The sequence below is a fragment of the Natrix helvetica genome, assembly GCF_964273705.1.
Source record: "Natrix helvetica genome assembly, chromosome: 1".
In the NCBI taxonomy this organism is placed as follows: Eukaryota; Metazoa; Chordata; class Lepidosauria; order Squamata; family Natricidae; genus Natrix; species Natrix helvetica.
This window is the reverse complement of record NC_138548.1, coordinates 240,459,893-240,487,366: the sequence shown is the minus strand read 5'-3', so window position 1 is coordinate 240,487,366 and position 27,474 is coordinate 240,459,893. Positions and strand designations below refer to the sequence as shown.

At 38.8% G+C, this 27,474-nt stretch overlaps 1 protein-coding gene and 1 long non-coding RNA gene across 5 annotated transcripts in view; one reads left to right on the top strand and one right to left on the bottom strand.

Annotated features, from left to right (window-relative positions):
* RPTOR (regulatory associated protein of MTOR complex 1) overlaps positions 1–27,474 on the top strand; it is a 423,475-nt gene that overhangs the window by 296,107 nt on the left and 99,894 nt on the right. For all 3 annotated transcript variants that reach the window (XR_014174604.1, XR_014174605.1, XM_081944023.1), the window contains exons 14-20: positions 6,900–6,974; positions 9,546–9,611; positions 9,790–9,981; positions 10,799–10,939; positions 16,249–16,366; positions 19,451–19,591; positions 21,300–21,458. Coding sequence is in view for 1 of the 3 variants with exons in the window: in XM_081944023.1 (XP_081800149.1) it covers positions 6,900–6,974; positions 9,546–9,611; positions 9,790–9,981; positions 10,799–10,939; positions 16,249–16,366; positions 19,451–19,591; positions 21,300–21,458 (892 nt within the window). In the remaining 2 variants the exon portion in view is untranslated. The remainder of the gene's footprint in view (positions 1–6,899; positions 6,975–9,545; positions 9,612–9,789; positions 9,982–10,798; positions 10,940–16,248; positions 16,367–19,450; positions 19,592–21,299; positions 21,459–27,474) is intronic.
* On the bottom strand, positions 935–27,474 carry LOC309387527. Of its 2 annotated transcripts, XR_014174611.1 has the most exons (8): positions 27,343–27,474; positions 25,504–25,613; positions 22,939–23,022; positions 19,406–19,514; positions 16,355–16,501; positions 12,126–12,299; positions 6,113–6,328; positions 935–3,036 (listed from the first exon to the last, which is right to left on the bottom strand). It is a non-coding gene; the product is annotated as an uncharacterized lncRNA (long non-coding RNA). The 2 variants fall into 2 exon arrangements; XR_014174612.1 differs by lacking the exons at positions 935–3,036; positions 6,113–6,328; positions 25,504–25,613 and having other exon boundaries at positions 10,946–12,299.

The window sequence follows — 27,474 nt, the reverse complement described above, 5'->3', positions numbered from 1 at the left end:
AAGAAGCATAATTGATGCTACACATCCATTACTGATGGCACATAAATTCGGGGAGAATTAATACATCATACTAATAAGAGTGGTGTCAGTGTGATGCTTATAATAAATAAGAGATAAATAACCACATTAGTGTGGTATAAAGCTGTACACTTTCAAAAGGAAAAATGGACACTCTTTAAGTTGTGCGTCTAAGTATCTGTGAAACATCCTTCAGGCAGAAATTGTAAAGAGTAGTAAGATGTCATAACCACTGATATCCTAATGAAAATGCACATGCATTAACAATGCTTAGAGCATAGGCTTCCATGGCAGAGCCATCTTTTCTCAGATGAAATGAGACCTTGTGATTCTATTAGGAATCTATCTCTTTTCCTTACCAATTAATAACTGATGGGCAACACTGTTGTAAAGAACCCAAACGTAAGTAGTCATTTCAACCCTACGTCTCCCAGGACAAAAAGCTCCACTTTCTTTAGGCATAGGTTAATTACCTCAGCAACCGAATACTGTATTCTTCTTCATTTGTATCTTTCTCAGCTTCTTTCTTTTGACAGTTATGTTCTACCTTTCTTTATGCCTTATTGCAGATTTAAAAATGCATTGGCACTGCTCCTGAAGTGCCTGTTATGTATTATCCAAAAGGAAGATTTAAGTCAACTTTCTTCGGAATGTAACTTTTTCCTTTTATATAAATACATCTATGTTTATATTCATTTGTCCTCTTTTTCTGGCCTTAATATGTCATTCCCCAACGCCTGAGCCGAGGTGGTAATACAGGGTGTCTCAGGAAACAGTTGACAATGGGAATTCTTAGGGGTATAAATCAGGCTGCTGCATTCTTGTTTGTTTAATTCTCATCTCATGGGAAATGTGAGGAAAGTTCACTTCCTTTTTTTAAAATAAAGTTTTTATTTTATTTTTTCCTTTCAAGTACATTCACAAATGTACAATATTGTAAATACTATTAACATTTATCTATTAACTATTAACATTTATCACTATCTTCTTACAAATATTAGAAAACACAGTTGGGACCACTTTCTTGCCACCCCATACCTCCTTCTTGTTTTGCAACAACCCCTTCCTTCTTCTCAACCTCCCTTCTCGACCTTCTTCTTTCCTCCTCTCCTTCCTTTTTTCTTCTTCCCCTCTCTTTCCAGCTCTCCTCCTTTCTTCTCCTCCTCCTTACCCTCTCTCCTACTCTTACTTCCCCTCCCTTACTTCCTCTGCTTTAGCCTTTCTTCCTTCCCTTCTTCATCCTCCCTCCAGGAAAGTTAACTTCAAAGGGAAATTTTTCCTTGTGGAAAAACAAGAGTCTGCCCCATCCTCGTTATTAAACACTAACAAAACAGTGGATGTTGTTTTTGTGGAGAATTGAAAGATTTGAAGAACTTTTGCTGTGCTTTCAGTGTGCCCTCCTCCAGGATTCCTAGGAGGACCGTTCCAATCAATCTCAAACTGGCAAGCAATTTATAACCCTGTTTAGTTAGTTATCTCAAAGGTGCTTTTTCAAAAAGCAACTGGATTTTTTTTCTCTTGAAGACATTTCACTGAAGAACTGAAGAAGCTTCCTGGATGAGAAGCGAAACATCTTCAAGGAAAAAACAAAGAAATTTCAGTTGCTTTTTGAAAAACTACTTTTGGGACAGCCATGACCTGGATGACTGAGAATCTCCACAGACGTTTAGTTAGTTATTTGATTTTCAGGTAGTCCTCGACTTAACAACCCTTAATTTAGTGACGTTCCAAGCTACAAAGGCCCTGAATATAGTGACTTAGGACCATTTTTCACACTTATGACCAATGGTCATGTGATCAAAATTCAGATGCTTGACAACTGGCATGTATTTATGATGGTTGCAGGGATCACATGATCACCTTTTGCAACCTTCTGACAAGCAAAGTCAATGGGGAAGCCAGATTCACTTAATAATCGTGTTACTAACTTAAGTGCAGTGACTCACTTAACAAATGTGGCAAGAAAGGCTGAATGTAAAATGGAGCAAAAATCACTTAAATAACTGCCATGCTTAGCAATGAAATTTTGGGCACAATTTGGTCATAAGTCATATATATTTTGGCTTTTCTACAGGAGCTCAGGCAATGTATATGTTTCTCCCCCTCCCTTCAATTTCCCCCACAACAACTCTCTGAGGTATATTAAGTGAGACTAATTTAGACTAATTAGTCTAAAGCAGGGCCCCCCACCCCCTTATAAATTCATAAAGAACAAATATCCACTAAACTGAGGAGAAAATAAAAGAGGTAGGCTTAGAGATACTATCAAATATATTAACCTGTTTCCAATTTGTTAATAGGCTTTTTGGTGCTATAAGAATTTTTTTTCAGATCCATATCATCAGATTTTTATTATGTTAACTCCTAACATACAAGCTGATGTAGGATCGATACAGATGGATAAAGACTCATGCAGAGGTTGCTATGATTTGCTCCCAATAGTGATTATTCCATGTGACAAGCTAGTCCACATGCTGCAACCTACCATGAAATCCCCATAAAACAGCTGTATATACAATATATGGCTTTCTTCATTCTGCAAACTTCAGAGGTAGCCTTTCAGAGTGGCCCATGCATGGCTGCTTATTCATGTGTGAATAGCCCCTAAATTGCAACATCCCAATATATGGTCTATCGCATGGGATATATTCAATACAATAATACAATACAATAGCAGAGTTGGAAGGGACCTTGGAGGTCTTCTAGTCCAACCCCCTGCCTAGGCAGAAACCCTATACCATTTCAGACAAATGGCTATCCAACATCTTCTTAAAGACTTCCAGTGTTGGGGCATTCACTATGTCTGGAGGCAAACTGTTCCACTGATTAATTGTTCTGTCAGGAAGTTTCTCCTCAGTTCTAAGTTGCTTCTCTCCTTGATTAGTTTCCATCCATTGCTTCTTGTTCTGCCCTCAGGTGCCTTGGAGAATAGTTTGACTCCCTCTTCTTTGTGGCAACACCTTCATTTTTAATGAATTCATTTCTGCAGTTTCTCTACCGCCTCAATACCATCCGGCCCTAGAATGGTATATGAATATTCATAATAATTATCCAATTGTAATAAATTTAAATATTGAGTATAAGTAGAATTTTTGCAGAATCAGCTGGGATTTAACTAAATTAAAGATGAAGTGTCCTGTACTTAACACACATATACATTTAATATATGCTTCAAGTGAATTAATTCTGAGTATTTGTTTAGAGACAGAAGAATCTATACAATAAAATCTATAACAATTAATGCTTATGGTTTTAGAATATGTGTTTCAGTATGGCTGTATTATTTTGGTTCTTTTACTGACATTTCTCTCTTGACAACATGGGGTGTGTGTTTGTGTCTGTGTGTGTTGTTTTCCATAAAATCTAAGCAACTGTATTTGAATTTTGATGAGGGTATCAGGCATGCTCCTGGAAAGATATTTTGGTTTATTTCTTTAATAGTTCCTACTCCATGACAATTTCTTCCTGTTCTGAGGTTTTTCCTCGTACTGCAATTTTTCTAGTCTTAATCTTATAATTAAAGCTGTAATTCAGAGAAGGAGAAACAAGGCCCTCCAGGTATTGCTAGAATTCCCAACAACCCTAATTAGTATCACCAGTAGAAAGGAGAACTCAGAATCTTCAATATCTAAAAAGACTTCTATGGCTGTTCTCCCTCTCTGGCTAATAAGATTAGTTTCTTCTTCACTCTTATCTCAGAGCCCATGTTCTCTGTCTGTTTCCCCTCCCCCCTCTTGTATTATAGCTTTTTAAAGCTTCATCAGCAACATAATAGTTTGATAACTATGTTTTCCCTGCTATTGCTGCAGCTTTTCTGTAAAATATTAAACAGATGAAATATAAACGTTGCCTTTGTTTTTTTCCCCCAATTCATTTATGCTTTTACATCAGGTCCCAGCTTAATACTTTGAATTTTTCCCCATCTGTTGTTTTTCATAAATGACTCTCAGAACTTTCTGTTATAGATTTTAGCCCTCTTCTGATTTCCTTCCCTTAAGAAACAGAGCTCCTAAAAAGCTTGTTGCCTCTTTTACAGAGCATCCTTTTTTCATTGCAACATACAGAGCATACAGATAAACAAAGGGAGTTACAGGTGAAACTCTAAAAATTAGAATATCGTGTAAAAGTTCATTTATTTCAGTAATGCAACTTAAAAGGTGAAACTAATATATGAGATAGACTCATTACATGCAAAGCAAGATAGTTCAAGCCGTGATTTGTCATAATTGTGATGATTATGGCTTACAGCTCATGAAAACCCCAAATCCACAATCTCAGAAAATTAGAATGTTGTGAAAAGGTGCAATATTCTAGGCTCAAGGTGTCCCACTCTAATTAGCTAATTAAGCCATAACACCTGCAAAGGGTTCCTGAGCCTTTAAATGGTCTCTCAGTCTGGTTCAGTAGGAATCACAATCATGGGAAAGACTGCTGACCTGACAGTTGTGCAGAAAACTATCATTGACACCCTCCATAAGGAGGGAAAGCCTCAAAAGGTAATTGCAAAAGAAGTTGGATGTTCCCAAAGTGCTGTATCAAAGCACATTAATAGAAAGTTATGTGGAAGGGGAAAGTGTGGAAGAAAAAGGTGCACAAGCAGCAGGGATGACTGCAGCCTGGAGAGGATTGTCAGGAAAAGGCCATTCAAAAGTGTTGGGGACTTTCACAAGGAGTGGACTGAGGCTGGAGTCAGTGCATCAAGAGCCACCACACACATACGGATCCTGGACATGGGCTTCAAATGTCGTATTCCTCATGTCAAGCCACTCCTGAACAGCAAACAATGTCAGAAGCATCTTACCTGGACTAAAGAAAAACAGACCTGGTCTGTTGCTCAGTGGTCCAAAGTCCTCTTTTCTGATGAGAGCAACTTTTGCATCTCATTTGGAAACCAAGGACCCAGAGTATGGAGGAAGAATGGAGAGGCACACACTGCAAGATGCTTGAAGTCCAGTGTGAAGTTTCCACAGTCTATGTGGATTTGGGGAGCCATGTCATCTGCTGATGTTGGTCCACTGTCTTTCATTAAGTCCAGGGTCAACACAGCCATCTACCAGGAGATTTTGGAGCACTTCATGCTTCCTTCGGGAGACGAGCTTTATGGGGATGCTGACTTCATTTTCCAGCAGGACTTGGCACCTGCCCACACTGCAAAAGCACCAAAACCTGGTTCAATGACTGGGATTACTGTGCTTGATTGGCCAGCAAACTCGCCTGACCTGAACCCCATAGAGAATCTATGGGGCATTGCCAAGAGAAAGAAGAGAGACATGAGACCGAACAATGCAGAAGAGCTGAAGGCCGCTATTGAAGCATCCTGGTCTTCCATAACACCCCAGCAGTGCCACAGGGTGATAGCTCCCATGCCATGCGACATTGAGGCAGTAACTGCTGCAAAAGGGGCCCAAACCAAGTACTGAGTACATATGCATGCTTATACTTCTCAAAGGTCTGATATTGTTCTATGTACAATCCTTGACTGCATGTAATCTAATTTTCTGAGATTGTGGATTTGGGGTTTTCATGAGCTGTAAGCCATAATCATCACAATTATGACAAATCACGGCTTGAACTATCTTGCTTTGCATGTAATGAATTTATCTCATATATTAGTTTCACCTTTTAAGTTGCATTACTGAAATAAATGAACTTTTGCACGATATTCTAATTTTTTGAGTTTTACCTGTATGTAATATAAAATAATATTAACAATTATGGGTGGAGGGGGGGAATAAACATATGTTGCATATTGAATGGTGTGAGCAGTGGTTTTGAATTGACCTAAAGGACTGTAGCAGGGGCACCACTCACTCCCCCCTTTGAATCAGCACAGCAGATCTGTGATATGGAAGTTTCTCTGCCTTACTGTCATATACAAATCTTCACATAAAGAATCCTCTGTTGTACCTCAGTCACTGTATTCTTCCACATCGATTAGATATTACCAAGAACAGAGCAGCGGTAAAACAGTGTTTTATTTCTTCAGCAACTCTTTACCCTCAAGGTATGTTTTTTGTTCCCCACCCCCTTCCCTGTTCAAAAACAAAATGATAGCAAAATCAATGCCTTTGTGAGCATGTGTGATGTCCCTTACCTCCCATCTCTATCTGCGCTCAAGAAAATGCAGCCTGAGCAATTTCGTTAAAAGAAAGGAAGGAAGATTGGTGATATATGCAGATGATAATCATGTTAAAGGAATGTAGGTACATATATGATTTTGACTTGTAACGGCATACATCGAGGAGACTTGATTTTATCCAGATGATAGGGGGGGAAAGGATGCCAGCACCAAAGGAGTCATCCAAGGTAACTGTTGAAAGAAAAAGTATGTCAGTCATTAATTTTGTTCCCACTTCTCTAGGCTTTATGTCTTAATGGACATAGATTTTACAAGAGGTGAACCAGAGGAGCCCTTAGATTTTATTAGTTAGAGAGGGGTGGGGAAATACAGTTGACTATTGTGGAAGAAGATTTTTTTTCCCCCTGCTACACCTGGCTTACCGATGATTGTACTCCTAGTTCATTGTACAGACTGAATGAACAAAAGATGTTCTGTTCCTTGAAGGTAAAGTTTGCTGGTAATTACTTCAAAGGACTCTCCAAGCTGCGTGTGGGCCTTGGGCATGGAGCAGATGTCCTTTGCTTCCATGATATAAATCTTGACCAAGTTTTCTTGGCAGATGCCCTGGCAGAAGAGGCTTACGGTACATCTGCTATTTTGTTTCTCAAATCAATTGAAAATTGAATTTGAAGGAGAAAAATTACTACGACATGAAATATTCATAAATCATCTGAAGGCTTAGATGAAGATTTTTTTTTCAGGTTTTTGAACTTAACTGTGTTCTTTCTTCTCTTTCCTCACCCTCAATCTTGTTTTTCAGTCATGCCAAGCTGACCTTGTGAAGGACAATGGTCACAAATATTTCCTTTCTGTTTTGGCAGATCCTTATATGCCGGTAAGATTAAGTAATCAATCCCGTTTCCTTTCCATCACTTCCCCTCCCTCCCATCCATCTGTTTGCAACTTATGTGTTGTGTCTTGGCTCATGTGCAACTCTTATGTGACTTAATGAGATTTTATAGACGGTAAGAGTTCTTATGCAATTCTAATATGCGGTATGCTTTGTTGAATAACAGCAGTGAAAAAAAGTAAATATAACTTTTCCCCTCTCCTTAAGCTATTAAAAATATTGACAGTGCATTCAGGAGATTCATGGGAAAATGATTCTTCATGCAATATGACTGAATTCGTCTTAGTGAGTTAATTAATATAAAACATGGTGATAGTGTGTTTGCTTGTTTGTTTGTTAATTAAATTTCTGGCTAGATGGGCTATTCCTGCCCTATTCAAAAGGAAGTTATCTGAGATAGTGCTGTTATGCTAACTTCATTTCCCTGACTTTCTCTGCTGAGCACCCTGATGGGAATAGGAGAGTCTATTAATGTCCAGCTGCTTTCCTGTGAGATTCCTTTGTGTTATCACAGTTGCCTTGATTTTGACACTGGGTTGTGCATGCCTTGAAAATGATTCAGACCCTGCACAAATATAGTACTTCTCTGCTATTGATTGTAACAGATCCACTTTTTTTCAGGCTTCTATGATTCCTTAAAATTAATATACAAGTTAGTATACATTCTTAAAGCAACTCGACCTTTTTTCATGAATAGTGGGAAAGTACTGTGTTTTCATGAAATCTGAAGCATTTCTCCTGAATCATTTATACAGTATGCATAAATCTATTGGATGGGCCCCCAGTATAAGAGCTGCAGCTCAGAAGTAAAATTTCCTATTCAGCTCTACCTGCTCAAGCTCAAGGAGCAACATTATACCAACGTAGTAGTACCTTCCTTCTGCCATTAGCTACACGTAAATAACATGTGACTAGGCTGTAGTCTGTCCATCGGAACAAAATGAAACGTTAGCATCCGGAAGCTGTTGAATGCCTTATGCTGGAGTAAGGGGAGGCTGTTGTCTTCATCCCCTGCTTTTGGACCGAGGGAACTTATTTGAAGTTGGAAAACGGGTTAGTCTTTGGTCTGCTCCTCTTATGTTCTTATAGCAATGTTGGAGTAAAAGATACTATATTTCACAAGGAGCAATACATTTTAATTATTTTTCTTCAATTAAACTCTTTGGGTCTTTGTGAATAAGGCCACAGCAGACCCGAAGTTCCCTGTGAAAAAGTTACTGTATAAGAATAGATATACAGACAGTACTCACTTTTCAACCCTACTTGGGACCCAAAGGTGCTTTTTCAAAAGGCAGCTGGATTTTTTTTTTCCCTTGAAGACATTTCACTTCTCATCAAGAAGCTTCTTCAGAACTGAAGAAGCGTCTTGGATGAGAAAGCAAAATGTCTTCAAGGAAAAACCGAAATCCCAGTTGCCTTTTGAAACAGCTCCTTTGGGACAACCATGACCTGGAGGACTGAGAATCTCCATAGGTGCCTGTCTGGAACCAGAATTTCTGTCATTAAGTGAAGCAGTTGTTAAGTAAAACATCACATGATCACACTACTTAGCGACAGCAATTCAGGCAGTCCTGGTTGCAGTCACTAGATCAGGAACGTGAATCTATTAAGCCAAACCTTATTTTTCCCCTGCCTGAAACGAACTGCCTCTGCTTCAACTCCTCCTCATCTGCCTGGCTCTCCCCATCTCTGCTCTTTTGGCAGTAACAGGGATAGGCAGCAGATGCAGGGCAGCCAAAAAGACAGAGGGGAGGGGAGTAGAAGCAAAGCAGTTCAAGCAGAGCAGGAGGACATGATCGTGGGACACTGCAGCAGCTGGACTTTCAAAGATCAGGCATAGCTACCAATCGTTCATCATCATCATAACTTCAAACAGTTGTCGATGAATGGTTGTTAAGAGAGCACTACCTATAAATACAGTCTGTTGAGAAAAATAATTGTGCTAAGAATTCCACTTTTTCTGTAAGTTGCAGTTTCTTCTATGAATCAGTGGGCCCCAGTTCCTTCCTTGTATATGTTTTAACAATATGTAACATGGAAAAGGTGTAAAAAAATAATTTCCAATCCTTCAAGTGAGCTTGGAGAAGGTTTTGTATGGTTCTTTAACAGCATTTGAGACACAAAGCAATACTATTGTTGCCTATTTGACATGTACGAATATAGTTAGTAGAAAATCCCCATACTATATAGGCTTCTTATTTTGACACATTCCTGTGCTTGTGCTGTGTATTGCCTATATTAAATTTTATGATCGTTGATATTTCAAACAGCACTGTCTGACATCACATTAGAAAACTTCAATCTTGAAGTTCAATTAATTCTATCAGAGGGCATCCATATCACCACCTGAAAAGGATTGGTTTGCTTTCATGACCATTTTCCTGTTCAGTTAAATAACATAATTTGTATATTAAGTTTACAACTTCCTGGAATCCTCCAGCAGCGCAAATCTTTGTAAAAGATGCTGTTTCTCTTTTAAAGCTTTTGCCTAAAGCATTCCTGTATCGCTTTATCCAAGATTCATGAATAAAACTATTCTTGTGTCTATATGTTAAGGCTGAACACAGAACGATGACAGCTTTCATCTTGGCAGTGATTGTCAACAACTACAACACAGGACAGGTGAGTACAAGTGAAGAAAAAGTGAGGCTTGACTCAGTAACCTTGAATTTAAAAAGTTTAGACAGGGTTGATTTAAGACCGGGCATTTCTGCCTCATTCCCCTTGGGAATATCTTGGCCTTAAGATTTATATACTGGCAAGAAATGGATTGCGATGTCATGAAGGCCCTTTCTTGCAGGAAGCTTGCCTCCAAGGGAACTTGATTGCCATTTGCCTGGAGCAGCTGAATGATCCCCACCCTCTGCTGCGCCAGTGGGTGGCTATTTGCTTGGGCCGCATCTGGCAGAATTTTGACTCTGCGAGGTGGTGCGGCGTGAGGGACAGCGCTCATGAGAAGCTCTACAGCCTTCTCTCCGATTCAATACCTGAGGTAATCTTCTAGGTTTCAAAACAAATCTCTTCCAGCGGAGGAGACCCTGTTCTAATTAACTGCCTTAATTCGCTTCGCTGTGTTACAGAGCTGCTTCAGCTATTGCCTAAAAGGAGAGCCAAACACTATTTTTTGCAGGATGTCCATTGAGATGTTAAAAAGAGCCAACATGCAACTTTTTAAAGGGCTTTTGGTTAAGCTTGACCATAGGTGGTCCTTGCTTAGCGACTGCCTTGTCTAGTGACCGTCCACAGTGGTGACAGTAATGAAAAAGTAATCTTACGACCAGTTCTCACATGTATGATCTTTGTAAGGTCTGTAAAGCAAAGGGAAGTGGAAGTAAGGTCATAAGCACAGACATGGTTTCACTTAGGAATCGCTTGGCTTAGTGACTTGTTTGGAGGGCTTCATGCAGTAGGGTTGCAATCTGACTCAGTCTATTAACTGTATTGATTTTAATTGATAAATCTAATCATTCGCTGTTTGCTTAGAAGATAAAACCGTTCGTTGTAAGGCATTCGTTTTAGTGGGGAAACCAAATATGCCTTTTAAGTACTTCTAACGCTTCAACTGGCAGCAGGAAATTAACAAATGGGCAAATAGATGTGGAGAGCTCTTTAATCAATTAACATTTCTTGTTATTTATTAGACTGCATTGAGTACATGTTTAATTTTTTTGAACGAATTTCCAGTCCGAATACCTCTTTGCCCAAGTATGTCTGATTGACACCTGCATTTTTCAGTAGAAAATCTGATTTGGCCTATCCTTTGCAAAGACTCTTGTGCTCTGTTATGATGTCTTCTCTTTCCCTTGTAGGTTCGCTGTGCAGCAGTATTTGCCCTTGGCACTTTTGTAGGCAATTCTGCTGAGCGGACAGATCATTCCACTACAATAGATCACAACGTTGCCATGATGCTGGCCCAGCTCATTAATGATGGAAGCCCCATGGTCCGAAAGGTATAACGAAGGGGTAGGAGGGACAGATGCTCGTGTCATGGCATTATTCGTTTTAAATACAGATACTCCTCAGTTAACAGCAGTAATTGAGACTGGAATTTTTGTTGCTAAATAAGTGATGCAATCGTAAAACATGACATCACAGGACCACATCAGTTAGGCAGTTTGTTAGAGTCCCAGCACTCTCTATTCCTCTGTTAAGTGAGGATCATCAAACAAGTCCCAGGTGACTTGTAAGCAGACCAGTTAGCTGGTAAGTGACTGCTGCTATGTGGGAAAGGGTCTATGGGTGGCTGACAAAGTACAAACATGGCAGGACCAAGGGCAGCTGCTGCCCTGTGGGGGAAGAGTACAGCAGTGGCCCCCAAGACATGACCCAAGCACAATGGGGCAGTGGGTGGCTGCTGCCAGGTGATGGACAATGTGAGCAACTTACTTGATCAACTTGCAACTTTTCCTGCTGGCTTCCCCACTTCCCTGCTTTGGGGAAGCCAGCAGGGAAGATCACAGCAGAGAGCTTGTGACCACGGAACACTGCAACTTTCTTAAGTGCAAGCCACTTGCCAAGCACCCAGGTCTCGATCATTTGACAATGGGGATGACAGGAACTTTGAGGATCAGTCACTGAATGAATGGTTGCTAAATGAGGAGTAACTGTGCATAACATTCTGAATATCTTTGTTTACTGAGAGGATTCCTCCCCCCCCCATACCAGTCCTTATTATGAGTTCTAGGTGATTTGACTCTAAAATTGGCTCATAGGATTGATACCTATTCCATGGGAAATGAGAGGGCTCTCCAAACTGTAGCAAAGACAAAGAAAGATTGGCAATTCTTTGTTTCTACTTTTTATAGCAGTTAAGAGCTTAGAAAGGAGATTTTAGCCTGTTTTTCACTAGGGGAAAGTACTATGGGGTTTTAAAAGCTGCCCCTCTCTCACCGCCTCCTCTCCCTCCTCCAACTCCTCCTTTTCAGTGTTAATCCCTGGTAACTGATTGCGCTTCATCTATGAGCAGGTGCCGTTTTCCCAACTTGTCAGTTCTTTCAGATAAGATCCTTCTTCTAACACAAGAGAAATTGGAGCTGACATCTATTTTTCTTTATTCTGCTGACTCATGAGAAGTGGGTAAAAAAGGGAGCTAATGCCTAAGGCCCTCTCCAGGGATTTCAGCTGCTTGATGGCTACCTCTGTCATCTTATTTTCTGCACTTCTTCAGGGTTTATTATTGGCTGTGGTTCATCAGTGATTTCTCTGAATGGCAAGTCAGGTGGTGCAGATTGTCTTGTCTCTTTCTTCCCTGAGAGTTTCCAAAAGTGTCGGGTTTTTTTTGCACTTGGCTTTGTGTTTTCAGCCTGAAAACTGTTTTAAAAGAAACTGAGTTAAGCTCAGCTCACAGGGTTAAGATAGAAAGCACTTGCTGCAAAATACATGTTGGGTGGAGCTATAGGGCTATAGCTACCATTTGGCTATCACACCTCCACTGGGCCATCATTCTAAAACATGAGCTGCTGTTTCTTGCCTGACCTGATAGTTCTTTGCACCCAGTTGGGTTGTTATCAATGTGGCATTTCAGTGTGAATAACTCTTTTTGAAATAGTAAAGGACCATTGTATAACAAAATAATGAAAAACTGGGTATTTAAAAAGGATAATTTTAGACCTGGCAAAATATTCACTGTTGGAAAGGGTGCTGCTGAATACCAAAGAGAAGTGGTAATTGTCAGCAGCAAGCTGTTGTGTTGTACACCATTACTTTTATCTGGAACTCCTCTGTTTAAACAACAATAGGGAAGAGGAGGAGGAGGAGGAGGAGGAGGAGGAGGAGGAGGAGGAGGAGGAGGAGGAGATGATTTCTGTCTTGTTCTATGCTTTCAGAACTAAGTTTGCAGATATTTTCATTCCTCTTTTAGGAGATGGGTTCTGTCTCTGAAAAGCTTTTCTGTTGATCTCTGTTTGCATAGCGTAGTCTTGTATTACAGTTTGTGACATCAGATATGAAATAATATTTTCTGCTGGAAACAGAAATATGTGGCAGCCCTCTAGAAGAAGAAAGAAAGGATAGGGCAAGGCAGGAATGAAAGAGGACAACTTCATTCAAGAAAGAGCTCTCCTTAACCTGGCAGTGGCGTGGGAGAAGGATAGAATAATAATTTAATAAACTGATCTTGGTCTGCTCTGATTTCCTTTTACAGAAAACTAGCATATTAATTGCTTGATAGCATTGAGGTATAAAATGTCCAGAATGACCTGCTTGGTATTAATATATTATAAGCAAACTGTTTTTGATCTTTTCTAGCTGTCTTTTCTATATGTTTTTTCTCCTTCCATTCAATTACATCTTATTTTCAGATATGCAGATTTTCAGATATGCCTGGACAAGTCCCTGCTATTTTCTTGGCAAGGTTTTCCGGAAGTAATTTGCCATTGGCTCCTTCCTGGGGCTGACAGAAAGTGATGACCCATGGTCATCCAGCTGGTTTTATTCCTAAGGCAGAACTAGAACTCACAGTCTCCCAGTTGCTAGCCTGATGCCATAGTAGTAGATCTGTAAATAAAATGCAAGGATGTGTTTCTGACCTTCCTTTACAGCTGCCATTTTCTTAATTCATTGTAGATAGACATTTCAAGAAAATAAACCTGAGATTTTTTAAGATTTCCAATTGCCAGTTTCCTAGTTTCATCATCTTTTTAATAAGACAGGTTATCCTCAACCTAAACTAAAATGGCAGTGTGGTAAATTATATTTTAATGGATAAAATTATCTATGGATAGGAAAATAATACTATAATTTCATATCTTCCTATTCACTTTCTAGGACAGTACATCAGTTTGGCAATGCTGGTTTGAATCAAATAATAAGGAGGGTAGCCTGGCCAAGAATAAAAAGCCTTTTGTTGCAAATAATACATTTTGGAGTCAAATGTTCCTGCTTTCTTCAGATCCTTATGCCAAAGTGAAGGAAAAATCAATGTTTCACCAAGCAACATATAAAAAAATGCCCTCATTCTCACTTGAGGTGACAGATGGGTATTAATTTTGTCAGAATGCTGATTTCTAGGGACTTGATTTTCTTGCCTTTTTTTATGCTCACAAAAAGCTTTCAACTACACTAAAGCAAAAGAGAATATATTGGCTAAGCATTGCTGTCAGCTGTTTTCAAGGAAGGAAATGTATGTACTCTTCAGAAGTAAACAGGAAAGCCCAATGCATTTTCGTAAGAGCTGAGAAATATTGTTGAATCCAGAAATCTTAAGTCTGGTACAAAAATGTTAAATTCAGGCTGATACATAAATTCTCTCTTTGCTTTCCTTCAAAACCTGTAACATGGCTGCTTAAATAGAATAACCTAAGAGTTTCCAATCAGAGTCTCGGTGATAGCTGAAATCTGGAACTGATTCGCCTAGAATGATATTTCCATCCTTGGTACTATTTTGGAATTACTAAGGCACCAGGCTAGAAAGTGGGAGATGGTAAGTTCAAATCCCGCCTTAGCCATGAAAGCCAACTGTGGAACTTTGGTCCAGTCATTCTCCCTCAGCCCCACCCACCTCCACAAGGTTGTTATTGTGGGGAAAATAGGAGGAGGAAGGCGTATTAGGTCTGTTCGCTGCTTTGCTTTATTTGTAAAACTAATAAAGGCGGGATACAAATAAACAAATGATATGTTTGTATGCAGATAATATAGTGTCCAAATTGATATTCCTAAAGTTTTTCTCAAACAAGATCCCTCAATTAACTGTTAGATAATATTTGTGCTTATTTATGCATCATTGCAGGACAGAGGGACCAGAGAAATGTGCATGATCAATGTTAATGTAATGTTTTTCATGTATGGATTCATACACTGTACTTAATCATGATAAGGTAAAGGTTTGGGTTGGGTTTAGCATATTATGGGAAGTCATCCATTGTGGTTGAACACAATGCTTATTGGCTTAGTCCATTGCTTAAAACCTTGTTTAACTAAACTTTGGCTTTATACAGTGTGAAAGCCTATTCCGTGTGTGAAGGGATCTTTCTAAAAACAATCCAAAGAGGTCAAATATTATTTAGCAATAAGTGAGGATATTATTTTTCAAATTAAAAGTCTATCATAGGTGTTTCCCAAGGAATGAGGACAAGAGGCCTCTGAGACTTTTATACTGGAATCTTGTCTGGAATTTGGAATTTATTTGTAAAAGATTATATAACTTTAAGAGCCAGTTTGGTGTAATGGTTAAGGCATCAGGCTGGAAACCAGGAGTCCATGAGTTGCATTAGGCACAAATCCAGTTCGGTGATTTTGGACCAGTCATTGTCTTTCAGCCCTAGGAAGGAGGCAATGGCAAACCACTTCTGAAAAAACCTTGCCAAGAAAACTGCAGGGACTAGTCCAGGCAGTCTCAAAGATTTGGACACGATTGAACAGAAGAAAAAAATACAGTGTTCACAACCTTGAACAGAACCCATATTTTGTAGAAGAATATGCTTTCTGCTCTTCCTCCATTCCTTTTATATTTATAGATAAACTGGGTGATTGTGACATTGTACTCTAAGCAAGCTTAGGACAGATTTTCTCTGTTTAACTAGATGGGATAGATAATTTTCATTTTCTAAATTTAAAATATTTACCAGAAAGTAAAGGGACTGGAAGGGACTTTGAAAATCATTTACAATAATTCTCTGCCTATTACTGGAAATTGTTACTCTTTACATCCCAAGCAGATGGCCATCCAGTTTTGCTTAAACAACTCCAGGGAAGGAGAGTCCACCACCTTCCAAGCGGTTCCATTTTTGGACAGCTCTTGCCATTAGATCTGTCTTGATATCCTGCCAAAATTTACTTCCTTATAGTTTAAATCTATCATTTCTGGTACTGTCTTCTGAAATAATTGTGAGCTATGCATCATGTCTTCCTGCAGTCTTCTCCAAGCTAAGCGTACGCAGTGTCTTCAACTGTTCTTTCTCATTCTTTTTTGTCCTTCCAGGCCGTTTATCATTTTGATTACTATCTGTACATGCTGTATGGCTTGTCAATGCAGTGCCCCAAACTGAAGATGGAGTAAAAGAATGATGTCATTTTTTTTTTGAGTCTGGCATTAGATTTAGTTTTAGTTGAAGCATCCGGTGATTATTGTTTTAGCTAACTATGATAATGAAAGTATTACAGTAAATGTTCCTATAACTTCAATGTTACTGATAGAATATCCTGGGTTATGCACTTCAAGCTATTAATCAGGCACTTGGTAACAGCTCTTTAGTGATGGAACATTCTTGGGGTTAAGTTCTTGGGGTTCAGAGATCTATTTTTCGTCTTTGTTTATCAACAGGAGTTAGTTGTGGCACTGAGTCACCATGTGGTTCAGTATGAAACCAATTTCTGCACAGTTGCCTTACAGTTTATGGAAGAAGAGAAGAACTATGCATTGCCCTCACCTGCTGCTCCAGGTACTCTATCATCTTCTTTGGAAGTATAACGTTTTAGAAGTTGATTCTGTGAGCTATCTTTTTTAACAGGAAACTGGGGTGGGTGTCTTGTTTCCTTCTCCCATTTTCTTGAATCGTAATTGGTTTATCTGAGGTCTAAAAGTGACAAAAATCCCAATTGTGTTGGAAAACAAGACAAAAAATAAAATTCAACTTGTTTGAAGTGCTTGAACTCCCCTAGAATTATGCTAATTCATATGTAACGCCAGCAGTTTATTTATTTATTTTTTATGTAAAGCATTTATACCCTGCTGATCAGTTTAATAAGCTCCTAGAACAGCTTACATAACAATATTTTAAAAACAAAAACTCAGTCCCTGGGTTTTTAGCTTTACAATCTTACAGCATAAAAAAAAGATGCATTACGAAAAGGAAAAGAAGAAAACAGACTATTTCTGTCATGATTCCTGCAGAAGGCAACTGTGATAAGAAACAGCCAAAGAATACCCTATGCAGCAGAGCAGATAGTTCTATTGTTTGTCATTATATGGCATTTTGGCCTTGCTGACCATTGGAGAGGACAGCCAGATGTTTAGGTGCAAGTGGGGGGAAGCCCACTTTCAAACTGGGATTTTACGTGTTTCTTCTGTCCTTTCTCCTAATGCAGAGGTCTTCAAACTTGGCAACTTTAAGACTTGTGGACTTCAACTCCCAGAATTCTCCAGCCAACTCTGCTGGCTAGAGAATTCTGGGTGTTGAAGTCCACAAGTCTTAAAGTTACTAGATTTGGGGACATCTGTCCTAATGCATTTGTTTTGTGTGCAAAAATTTGTTTGGGGATGGGGGACAGTTGGTTTATTTAGATAAAAGCTTCCTGCTTTTTATTCCCTGTGTACTCTTCTGTGGAATAATGCCTCCCTGAAAAATATTAAAGTAGTCTCTTCCCTCCGAAATTTCAGAAAGTCTAAAAACTTAGTTGTTCTATTAAGCCTTGAGGCCAGGATGTTGTGACTGTTCTTCTGCACAGTGATTAGATTGTTTGGTTTGTAGTCCCAATTTATTTATGTGCTTTATAAATTTTACTTCTGATTTACTGTATTTTTCTTTAAATCCAAATTAGGAGGTTGTGAAATTATATGCTGCTAGGGGTAAATTTGTTTGAAACGGTTCATATGTACCCTATAAATAAAATGTGTACTTTAATAGCTGCTGTGCCTTAAAAGGGGGGAGGCATTTTAAAAAGTGGAAACATAGACCGAGATTATTTGTATAAGAAGCAAATGGTTATAAATAAAATGCACAAGAAGCTGTCTTTGGTGTGCATTATAAAAGCCTTTTTATAGCCGACTAACTAAGACTGCCTTTTGGAGAAAAATGGGATAAAAAAATAAAAATTGCAAGCAGTCGTAATATAATGGAATTCTTTGGGTAAATATTTAGGCAGGGAAAAAAATCATTAAGCTTTTTTTGTTCGCTGTTTCATTGTAATATCCAGACTCCTCAGCAGTGATACCTTGTTGAGCTCAAATGAGGTCAGCTTTGTATGGGGCTATCACGTAAGTCTCATAACTAGCAGTTCTTGCAGGGTAGCAGTCTGTACATTTTCCTCTACTTTAAATAAGGAAATTGAAATAGTATCTCAGTTTTAAAATGTTGCTTCTGAGAAATCCCATTGATTGTCCCATTGATACTAAACTAGAGCAGTTGTCCCATTAATACTAAACTAGAACATTTGTTAAAGGGAAGGAAGAAGTCTAGCTTTTCAATTTGTTGCTTGTGGAGTCCTTCGTGTTCTCTGAGCTTGGTTGCTTTCTTGTAGACATTTTATTACTCTACTGCGCCACTGTTACTCTTCAGTGCCAGAAGGGAGTAAGGTTTGCTGTCTGTTTTTAGATAGATAGATAGATAGATAGATAGATAGATAGATAGATAGATAGATAGATAGATAGATAGATGATAGATAGATAGATAGATAGATAGATAGATAGATAGATAGATAGAGTGAGTGAGTGAGTGAGTGAGTGAGTGAGTGAGTGAGTTAGTTAGTTAGTTAGTTAGTTAGTTTATACATAGAGGCTTGCCCTGTCAGTGTTGATGGGTGTCTTGTTTTCTTCTTCTTCTTCTAGTTCCTTGATTAAGCCATTGTTTACTGTTTATTTGTTTGTTTATCTAAGCTGACAGGTTACCTATTTGTACATTGTCTAGAACAGGGGTGTCAAAGTCAATTTCATTGAGGGCAGCATCAGGGTTGTGTTTGACCTCGGGGGGTGGGGTAGGCTTGGTCATGGTGAGCGTGACCAGCTCAACGTCACTTGTGTCTGGGGCACCTGTGGTGGCTAAGTCCTAAGGTAAGAATTCCCTCAGACCCTCCCTCACTCTCATAATCTCCTCCGTTCCCTTCTTTTTCCTTCCATCTTCCTTCTCCTTTCTTCTTCCCCTCTTTCCTTATTTTTCCTTCCTTACTCTCTTCCCATCTGTCCTTCTTTTTCTTGGTCTTTCCTCTTTCCCTTTCTCCTTTCCTGTCCCTTTTTTTATGCTCTAATGCAAAAGGGAAAACATTTCTCCTTTTGTTTTGCTTTTAGTTTGTTTTGTTAGCCCTCTGCCAGGGAAAACAGAGCTTGGGGGATTGCGCAGCCCCCTCCTGAGCTCCATTTTCGCAGCAGACGGCTGCAGGAGGCTGTCACAACCAAAACCAGGGGCAGGGGGCGCACTTGGCCCTACCAAGCTCCATTTTCACTGGCAAAGGCACCAGTGGGTTGGGCCGGTCTTTTGCTGTTTCCAATGAAGCCCTGTGGGCTGGATCTAAGCGTCCCATGGGCCTTGAGTTTGACAGCCCTGGCGTAGAAGATAGATTTTTTAATGTATTTATATATTAAATTTATATGCCACCCATCTCCCGGTTCGAGGCTACTCTGGACTGTAAAAGCTAAAGCGAAACCAACGGCCACCCAAAGTCATTTCGATACTAGACAGGTGTCAAATAAATTGAATAAATAAATAATAAACCTTTGCCTAAGGGGCAGCAGTGACTACTATCATTGACTTACTTGAAACTGTTACTTGTTTGCTATTTTGCGGGACTAAATATTCCTATTGCCTCCATAGAGGGTGGAAGTCTGACTCCAGTCCGAGATAATCCATGTACTCCAAAACTCCGTTCTGTCAGCTCCTATGGAAATATTCGAGCAGTCACTACAGCAAGGAACTTGAATAAGTCTTTGCAGAATCTCAGTTTGAATGAAGAATGTAAGATAACGTTTCATTTTATTTTATTTTATTTATTTATTTGTTTATTTGTTTATTTATTTATTTATTTATTTATTTATTTATTTATTTATTTATTTATTTATTTATTTATTTATTTATTTATTTATTTATTTATTTATTTATTTATTTATTTATTTATTTATTTATTTATATAACCTTATACCGTGTGTGCATTTGGCTCTACAGCAGAAATGGCATAATTAAAAGTGAACAGTGTCTCTAATTACTATTTGTAAACAGTGTGACATGAGATCGGATCCTGAAAATCATGACCAAAAGTAAATTCCTTGGCAAAAGTGCTATATTTGTTCTGTTGACTATAGTCCCTGTGCTTCTCCCAAAATGAGTGCTGAAAGAGAAGGGGGAGGGGGGGAAATCTTCCTATAACAAAGTTGCATACATATGTAATACAGTGGTGAGTTTCCAATTTTTTTACTACCGGTTCGCTCATGCGCAGAAGCATCCGGGCAGGTGGGCAGAGCCTCCCACTGCCGCTACTCCCGGTTTGATTGCAGAGTCCCAAGGTCATGTGATCATTTTTGTGACCTTCTTACAAGCAAAAGTCAATGGGGAAGCCAGATTCATTTAACAACCTGTGTTGCTAACTTAACAGCTGCAGTGATTCACTGAACAACTTCCGCAAGATCATAAAATGGGGCAAAACTCACTTCACAACTGTTTTGCCTAGCAATGGAAATTTTGGGCTCAAGTGGGGTCATAATTCAAGGACCACCTTGTATATTCCCTTATCTAGAGGCAAGTCCTGATGCTACCATATTCCAAAGGTTCTTCAACCCAGAGGCAGTTTTTCAGGGAAAACAGGTAGCTGCAACACTGAAAAAAAGAGAAGGGGGAAAAAATCCCTCTTTTTATGAGTTTCTTTTCACATGTAGCTTTAAGGATATAACCATAATAACCAGTTCCTTGATGGAGGAACATGAAACCAGCAAACCTCCCCCACTCATTATTTCCTAAATTCCATTATTTTATTCTTTTCTGCATCTCTTTTCCCGCTTTTTTAAAGAAAAACATATATCTGGCAGGCCTCCCAAATCATTCATGCATCCCCAAAATATTTCCACATTACAAAATTACATATCTTTGTTAATTTCTGCTGTCGGATACGTTTTAGTATTTAAATTAACATTGGTATGATCTTCTGTTTCTCCAGAATTCTGTAAGCATTCTGTTAGTTACCGTAATTAGTTAGTTAGAATAACTTTATTGTCACTTTAAATGTGCACTGATCGGCATACATTAAAATGAAATTTCATTACATAATTAATTAATTAATTAAACACAAAATTAATTAATTAATTAAATACAAAATTATGCATATACCGACATATATTATATGACAAAGAGAAACAAGAAGGTAACATAATACTCCTTCTGAAATAGTAACTTTTGACTTTTCAAGAGTAGAGACAGAACTGGTATGTTAATTTGTAAAATAAAACTTAGTTAGAGAAGGCTAAGCCTCAGACAGATGGAGCTTGGTGACAAAATGATGGAACTAATGCCACACTGCAGTCACTAGGATTTCTGCATATGGCTAATAGATACTACTGCAAAACCTAGTATATCCCTTCTCCTTCAAATTTCCATATGCAACTCATACTTTATTGAGCGTAGTCCTTGCATAAGTGTTTTGTTCAGTGTCTGCATCCTTATTGTTATTCAACAGCTGGAAACTCTGTTGCATTTTCCCCTGGGAATCTGAGCACCAGCAGCAGTGCCAGCAGCACCTTGGGCAGCCCTGAAAATGAAGAATATATCTTGTCTTTCGAGACGATTGACAAGATGAGGAGAGTCAGCTCCTACTCATCACTAACTTCTCTGATAGGTAAGCCTAAATGTTTTCAAGCCAGCCTATTTATAACACAGAGGATGGGATGAAAAGGTCAACAATTGCTCCAAGCCAACATCATTGTGGTAGAAGGAGTAGAATATGATGATTAAAAGTGTGTGTGTGGGGGGGGGGGGGGGGACAGAGAGATTCACAATGCAACAATGTTCATGTGGGTATGCGTCAATTTTCTATCCAGGATATTTTTTAAGCAAAAGAAGCAAATATTGATTGGAATTCGTAACAGAGCTATTAAACAGGTGGCTCATGGTATATGGCCTATGGTCTCCTCTTAACTCACTATTCTGTTAAAATGACATTCTTGTAATCAGCAATGTTCCTTTCTTATTTGTTTGTTGATTATTTAGCTTGTATCTCATTTTTTTCCTAGCTAGGTAAAAAACTCAGGAGCAATCTTGCCAAGCAATAAACTAGCATAGCTTACTATTACTGAAATGGTCATTTAAGGTCTTTGGGCAGGATAGGCAGTCGCCATCTTGGAGTTAAGCTTTTTTGCCTGTATCATGATGCCAACTGCAGAATAATGGTGTTGTCAGCTCAGATTAAAGGTTCCATGGACGTAGACTGTGAGTATATGCCACTCCCTTTGCACAAATGCATTTATAAAATCACCTTCCACCATCATTAGAAAATAAGCAAGAGGCAAAAGTATGATAAGGAGTCAAATCCTGACATTTCTAGGTAGAAGGATCAAGGAACATACTGGGACAAATGGACAAATAGTCTGACCTACATTATTTGGCATTTCTTTCCAGAAGAAGCATTGACACTCAGTGTTTAATGTGAATATTATTAACTCACAAGGGAGTTAGAAGTTGTTTTTAAAACGTCTATCTATTATTTTTTCATTCCTCCTCCTCTGATTACCAACTCTGCAGCTCCTTTTGCATATAATGTGTTTTGTGGTGAGTGGGATTCTTGAGATTATTTTTGGGATTATGATCCAACTAAATTACTAGCCACATTGGGAATATAATGCAGAAAAACTGCAATATAGCCAATCAAATTCAAAAACATTAAAAAGAGAAATTACAAAAGAACAAGAAACTGACAAATACTTTTTACTGTTTGGGGAAAAAGAAGGAAAAGAACATACTGTCTGCAGAGGATGAAAATTGTGCACCTTATATCATCTTTTACAATACTCTGGCGCCTCAGTTGCTCCTTTTGTAAAGCTTGATATTTCCCCACTGTTTTCTTCAGATGTTTAAAAGAGTTTAATTTGTTGCCAGAATTTCAAAAAAGTTAAAAGTCAAAGAAAGAAACTGAAAATAAGCATACACACACACACACACACACACACACACACACACAAAGTGACCCAAAGCAGTACTCCAATGCCCCCCTTATTCGTATTCTGCCAGGAACACCTCATCTCCAGCTGTAAACAACATAGCTTCTGGAAGTGGTTTAAAATTCATAACTTGCACCAAATTCCATTACTTTCAGCACTTACCTTTTAAATGATGGGGGATTCTTCCCCCTCATGATTTCTTTCTTCCACCTTCCCACTTTGTAGAAGAGTCTTCCTTCCTTTCAGCTGCCGGGTAAAGAAAATCATTTTAAAATGTTGAACAATCTATATGCTTGACTTTAGAGATGGCTGGCTTACATTAATTTTTTAAAAAGCTGCAGGGTAGCGTTACTCCTATAAAAAAATTATAATATTTAGCAATATGGTTGTGATTTAGAAGATTTCCTGTAGTTGACTGAGAAAGTGGCTCTTTTGCATAGATGTGCTCTCTCAGGTTCCATTTTTGACCGGGGTAGCAAGAGTGAGAATGTCTGTAAGGAATCATTGCTGGTCAGGTTAGATCAGGGGTGTCCAAACTTGGCAACTTTAAGCTCTGCTGGCTGGGGAATTCTGGGAGTTGAAGTCCACAAGTCTTAAAGTTGCCAAGTTTGGACACCCCTGGGTTAGATCATGGTTGTCCAACTTTTTGGTTTGGCTTTTACATTGAATAAAGAGGAATTATCTTGAGCCACATGTAAATACCGTGTATATAATATAATTAATGTGTATAAATCATATAATGATAGGTTTTGTCAGATGCAAGAAGTCACGAACCAGGATGAGTTCAAAAGTACTACAAGTTTATTTCATACTATCTTTACACAAGAATCTGAACTACTAATGGTTAAGGAGAATTGGTGTCAACAGTAGGCTAGAACTGCATCTCTTCTGGGGCCCTAGGTATTCCAGATTGATGATGTATTTGACATACCCTCGGGCTCAGTTTGGTTGTCTCAGATAACTTTACGGTCTTGTGGAGCCACATTACTAGCTATGCATGTGGACTATGGGCTGTGGGTTGGACATGCCTGGGTTAGTGCTGCGATACATGACCGATAGATATAGCCCAGAGATAGATTCATCTGACAGTATATAAGACCGTTTCATATGAACAGAACCTGCACCTGATGCTTTAGCATATGAAAACTTCTCCCAATTACAGTACATCACATTAATTTGTCATCTTTAAAATTATGGAATTAGTATCATTATGCCTGGCGCTTAGAGATTAACACCAGGCTTTACTGCAGACCTCCTCTTGAAATTACCAGAAATTGTACTTTCTGATGAGACAGAAGGGAGAAGAATATGAAATATATTAACTTTAATTACATTGAAACCAAATCAGATTTAGTATTATGCTAGCTCCACCAGTTCTTTATGCATCCCCCCAGCATACCACTTGGAGGTCAAGTGAAGGTTCAGCTTAAAAAGGGTCACACATCTGTGGCTTGGGGAATAAAAGAATATAGATCCCAAGGAGTTTCAAATTCAAATTCATTTAACACACTGGAGGAGAGGAAAAAGGGCTGTAGGAGCAAAGTAATTAAAGAAATGATATTCATTATTCTAGTTATGTGTGCTTTAAGCTTGAAAATTGGAGCATGTCTATCATGGGATCAATAGGATGGATATCATTAGAGAAGAAAAGTAATGGAACACAGGAAAATGTTTTGAATTCAGGTCGTTGCAGTTTTGAAAAAGATGTGATGATCAAGGGGAGACAGAATAGATTTTGATGAGGGCAGTAATATATAAGACAGTTCATTGGAGAGTTTGCCCTAAGACAGAGAGGTCAAAAGAAAAGACCAAGGAGCTGATTGGAGGGGAATCATGAGTGCAATCACAACCAAGTAGAACTAAGGTACAGAAGAAAGCAAGACAGGATTAAAGTCTGAAACAATGGTTAAGAGCTGTACCATACTTGGGGATGTACTGTAAAGAGTAGTAGGTTCCAATGAATTAATTTCAGAGATAGAAATGCAGTGGGCTAGTCAGTAATGGTTTCCTCTTATCTTCGCTACCGATTCAGAACAGGGACCACACACGTGCTTGCTTTGCTCACACGTGGAGCTTCTGCACATGCGCAGAGTGTCCGTAATGACATCTGGATGGGTGGGCGGAGCCTCCCACCTCCGCTGCTAGTGGTTCGCCCGAAGCAGGGCGAAGCATCAGAATACCACCTCTGGGGCAAGTGAATAGGCAAAAGGTGATCAGATCGCACTTGTAGGAATGCCACAATTATTAGAATATATTTTAAAGGAGAGAGCAATAACAGTGTCTTGAGGGAAGCAGAATCAGAAGTTGAAAATATTAAGAATGGAAAAATCATAGGCAGTGATGGTTCCCTGGCTTAGGAAATGGCAGTTCCCAAGAAAAAAATCAAGGAAAGCCAAAAGTATATAATTAGGTGATATGTGAAGCAGGGAATTTGAGAGGAAAACTGGAAGGAGAAATAGGAAATATAAAAGCCTCTGTCAACTTGTGTTTAATTCTTGTCAGCTTCATGGATATTTTGGGTATGTCCATATAGTTTTCTTGGCAAACAATATGGAAATGATTTTGGCCCTGTCTTCTTCCAAGAATGTTTTAAAAAATTCCCAGTCACTCCTGCAGCTCCATTATTTCCTGATGGTTTTCCATCTAAATAATAATGTCCAGTCCTTCCTTCTTAAGATACACAACACAGAGAGCTTTTTGAGAGCTGACATCAAAAATGCAGTTTACCTTAGAAGAATTACTTGGTTGAAAAACAACATCCTGCATTTTGGGCACCACTAGACTCAGTTGAGCCTAGGATGAAATGGCTGAAGTGGCATTCCCTTTAAACCTTGATCCTAGTGTGATTGGGTGGGAAAAAGTAAGGATTAGTAAGAAATGACTCTTAATAAATTGTACTTCCTCAGTAGCAACATTTCTAGGTAGGAGACATAATCAGAGAAAATATTTTTTCAATACTGAAACTCATTGTCGTTCTGAATATTAAGAGATGAAAAATATACAGCTCTCCAAATGTTGCTGTTCCTGATTTTCACCAATCCGTGGTTGTCTTGAACCACTATGTTTGGGTCACTATTAAATCGCTTTATTTAAAAATATAAATGCTACTTCTCATGTTCATGCATCTCCAGACATCATATTTAACTGCAGTTCAGCTTGAAAATGAAACCACCTAGATACATGAAGATCAGAGGTGGTATTCAGCAGGTTCTGACCAGTTCTGGAGAACCAGTAGCAGAAACTTTGAGTAGTTTGGAGAACCAGTAAATACCACCTCTGACTGGCCCCGCCCCATCTATTCTCTGCCTCCCGAGTCCCAGCTGATTAGGAAGAAATGTGGATTTTACAGTGCCCTTCCCCTGGAGTGGGGAAGGAATGGAGATTTTACAAAATCCTTCCCCTGCCACGCCCACCAAGCCATGCCCACAGAACTGGTAGTAAAAAAAATTGAATCCCACCACATGAACAGGTATAAAAACAAATGAATAAACTTCAGGAATTTACCTGAAAGTGATGTTTACAGAACAGCGTCCCTGTTTGGTGACCGAAGTTCTGTTATCATCATTAAAATAACTTGTCCTTCCTCAACAAGCCCAGGGCTGCATGTCACATGCATTCTTATTTTCTCCACCTTTGTAATGTGGATTTGCCAGAGAGAGTCCTTGGGCTCTGGGGCTGAGGGGGGGGATTTTAATTCACATTACTCTGGCTGAAATCCAGCAGTTTTGTTGCCACCCCTGAAGCCACTTGATTTGTGGTCCTTGAAACTCTCTGTACAGTTTGGTTGTGATTCATTGTTTTCAGTAAATAGGCATAAAAACTGCAGTGCAATTTACATTTAAACAGCAAAGAACAATCCCAGCCCCATTCAAGAAGTATCAAAGGAAGGGAAAAAAATGTAGCCTTATTCTCAGGTATGATTTCAGTTTTTATCCTTGCCTAGTCTACTGTAACCCTCTACCATTATCCCCAAAATTAAGTGACACCCCCCCTTCCTTCTGAATCACCTCACAAGCTCTTTCCCCACTAAGAAAGTAAACTCTCAAATAAAATTTTAGGGTCCATTTTCCAATAAAAAGAATCTTATTCAGTTGGTTAACTAAATAAAACAATTGACAAAAAATTTAAAACTGCATATTAAAAAGAGATTATAATAAAGAATTCCCTCGCCTTCTTTCAACCGTCCACTGAGGTTTAAATAATAAAATGGCATTCTGCGGTTTTTGTACAACCGTCGCTTTTTTTTTTTAAGGAAATCTGATTGATAAATCGGGGCATTATTTTTGTCAGTCAGAATGTTTTAATCATTTAATCTCTGTAGCATTGCAGTCCTTTTTTTAATTACCTGTCATATTACAAAATATACATGATATAAGAGAACATACTCATTAATGCAACAGCATAGGATTGAAGATGTATTTTTAGATAGCTGAAGGATTTATAGAAAGTTTATTTTACATTGCTCATTCAGGTGCATAAATTTTTCAGTCATTGATTGCCATAAAGGCTAGCAATTAGAATATATCCTATTCCCCCTTTCCCTCCTGCTGCCTTCCATGTATATACCTATTTAGGAGAAGCATCAGCTGGAAGCAGAGAAAATTCTCACTGTTCCTGATGGCACGATGGCTCTGGATCCTCCATTGTGCTGTTAGAAATGCTGCTGAGTCTTTTTAACTGTTGCTTCCTCCTGGCTTG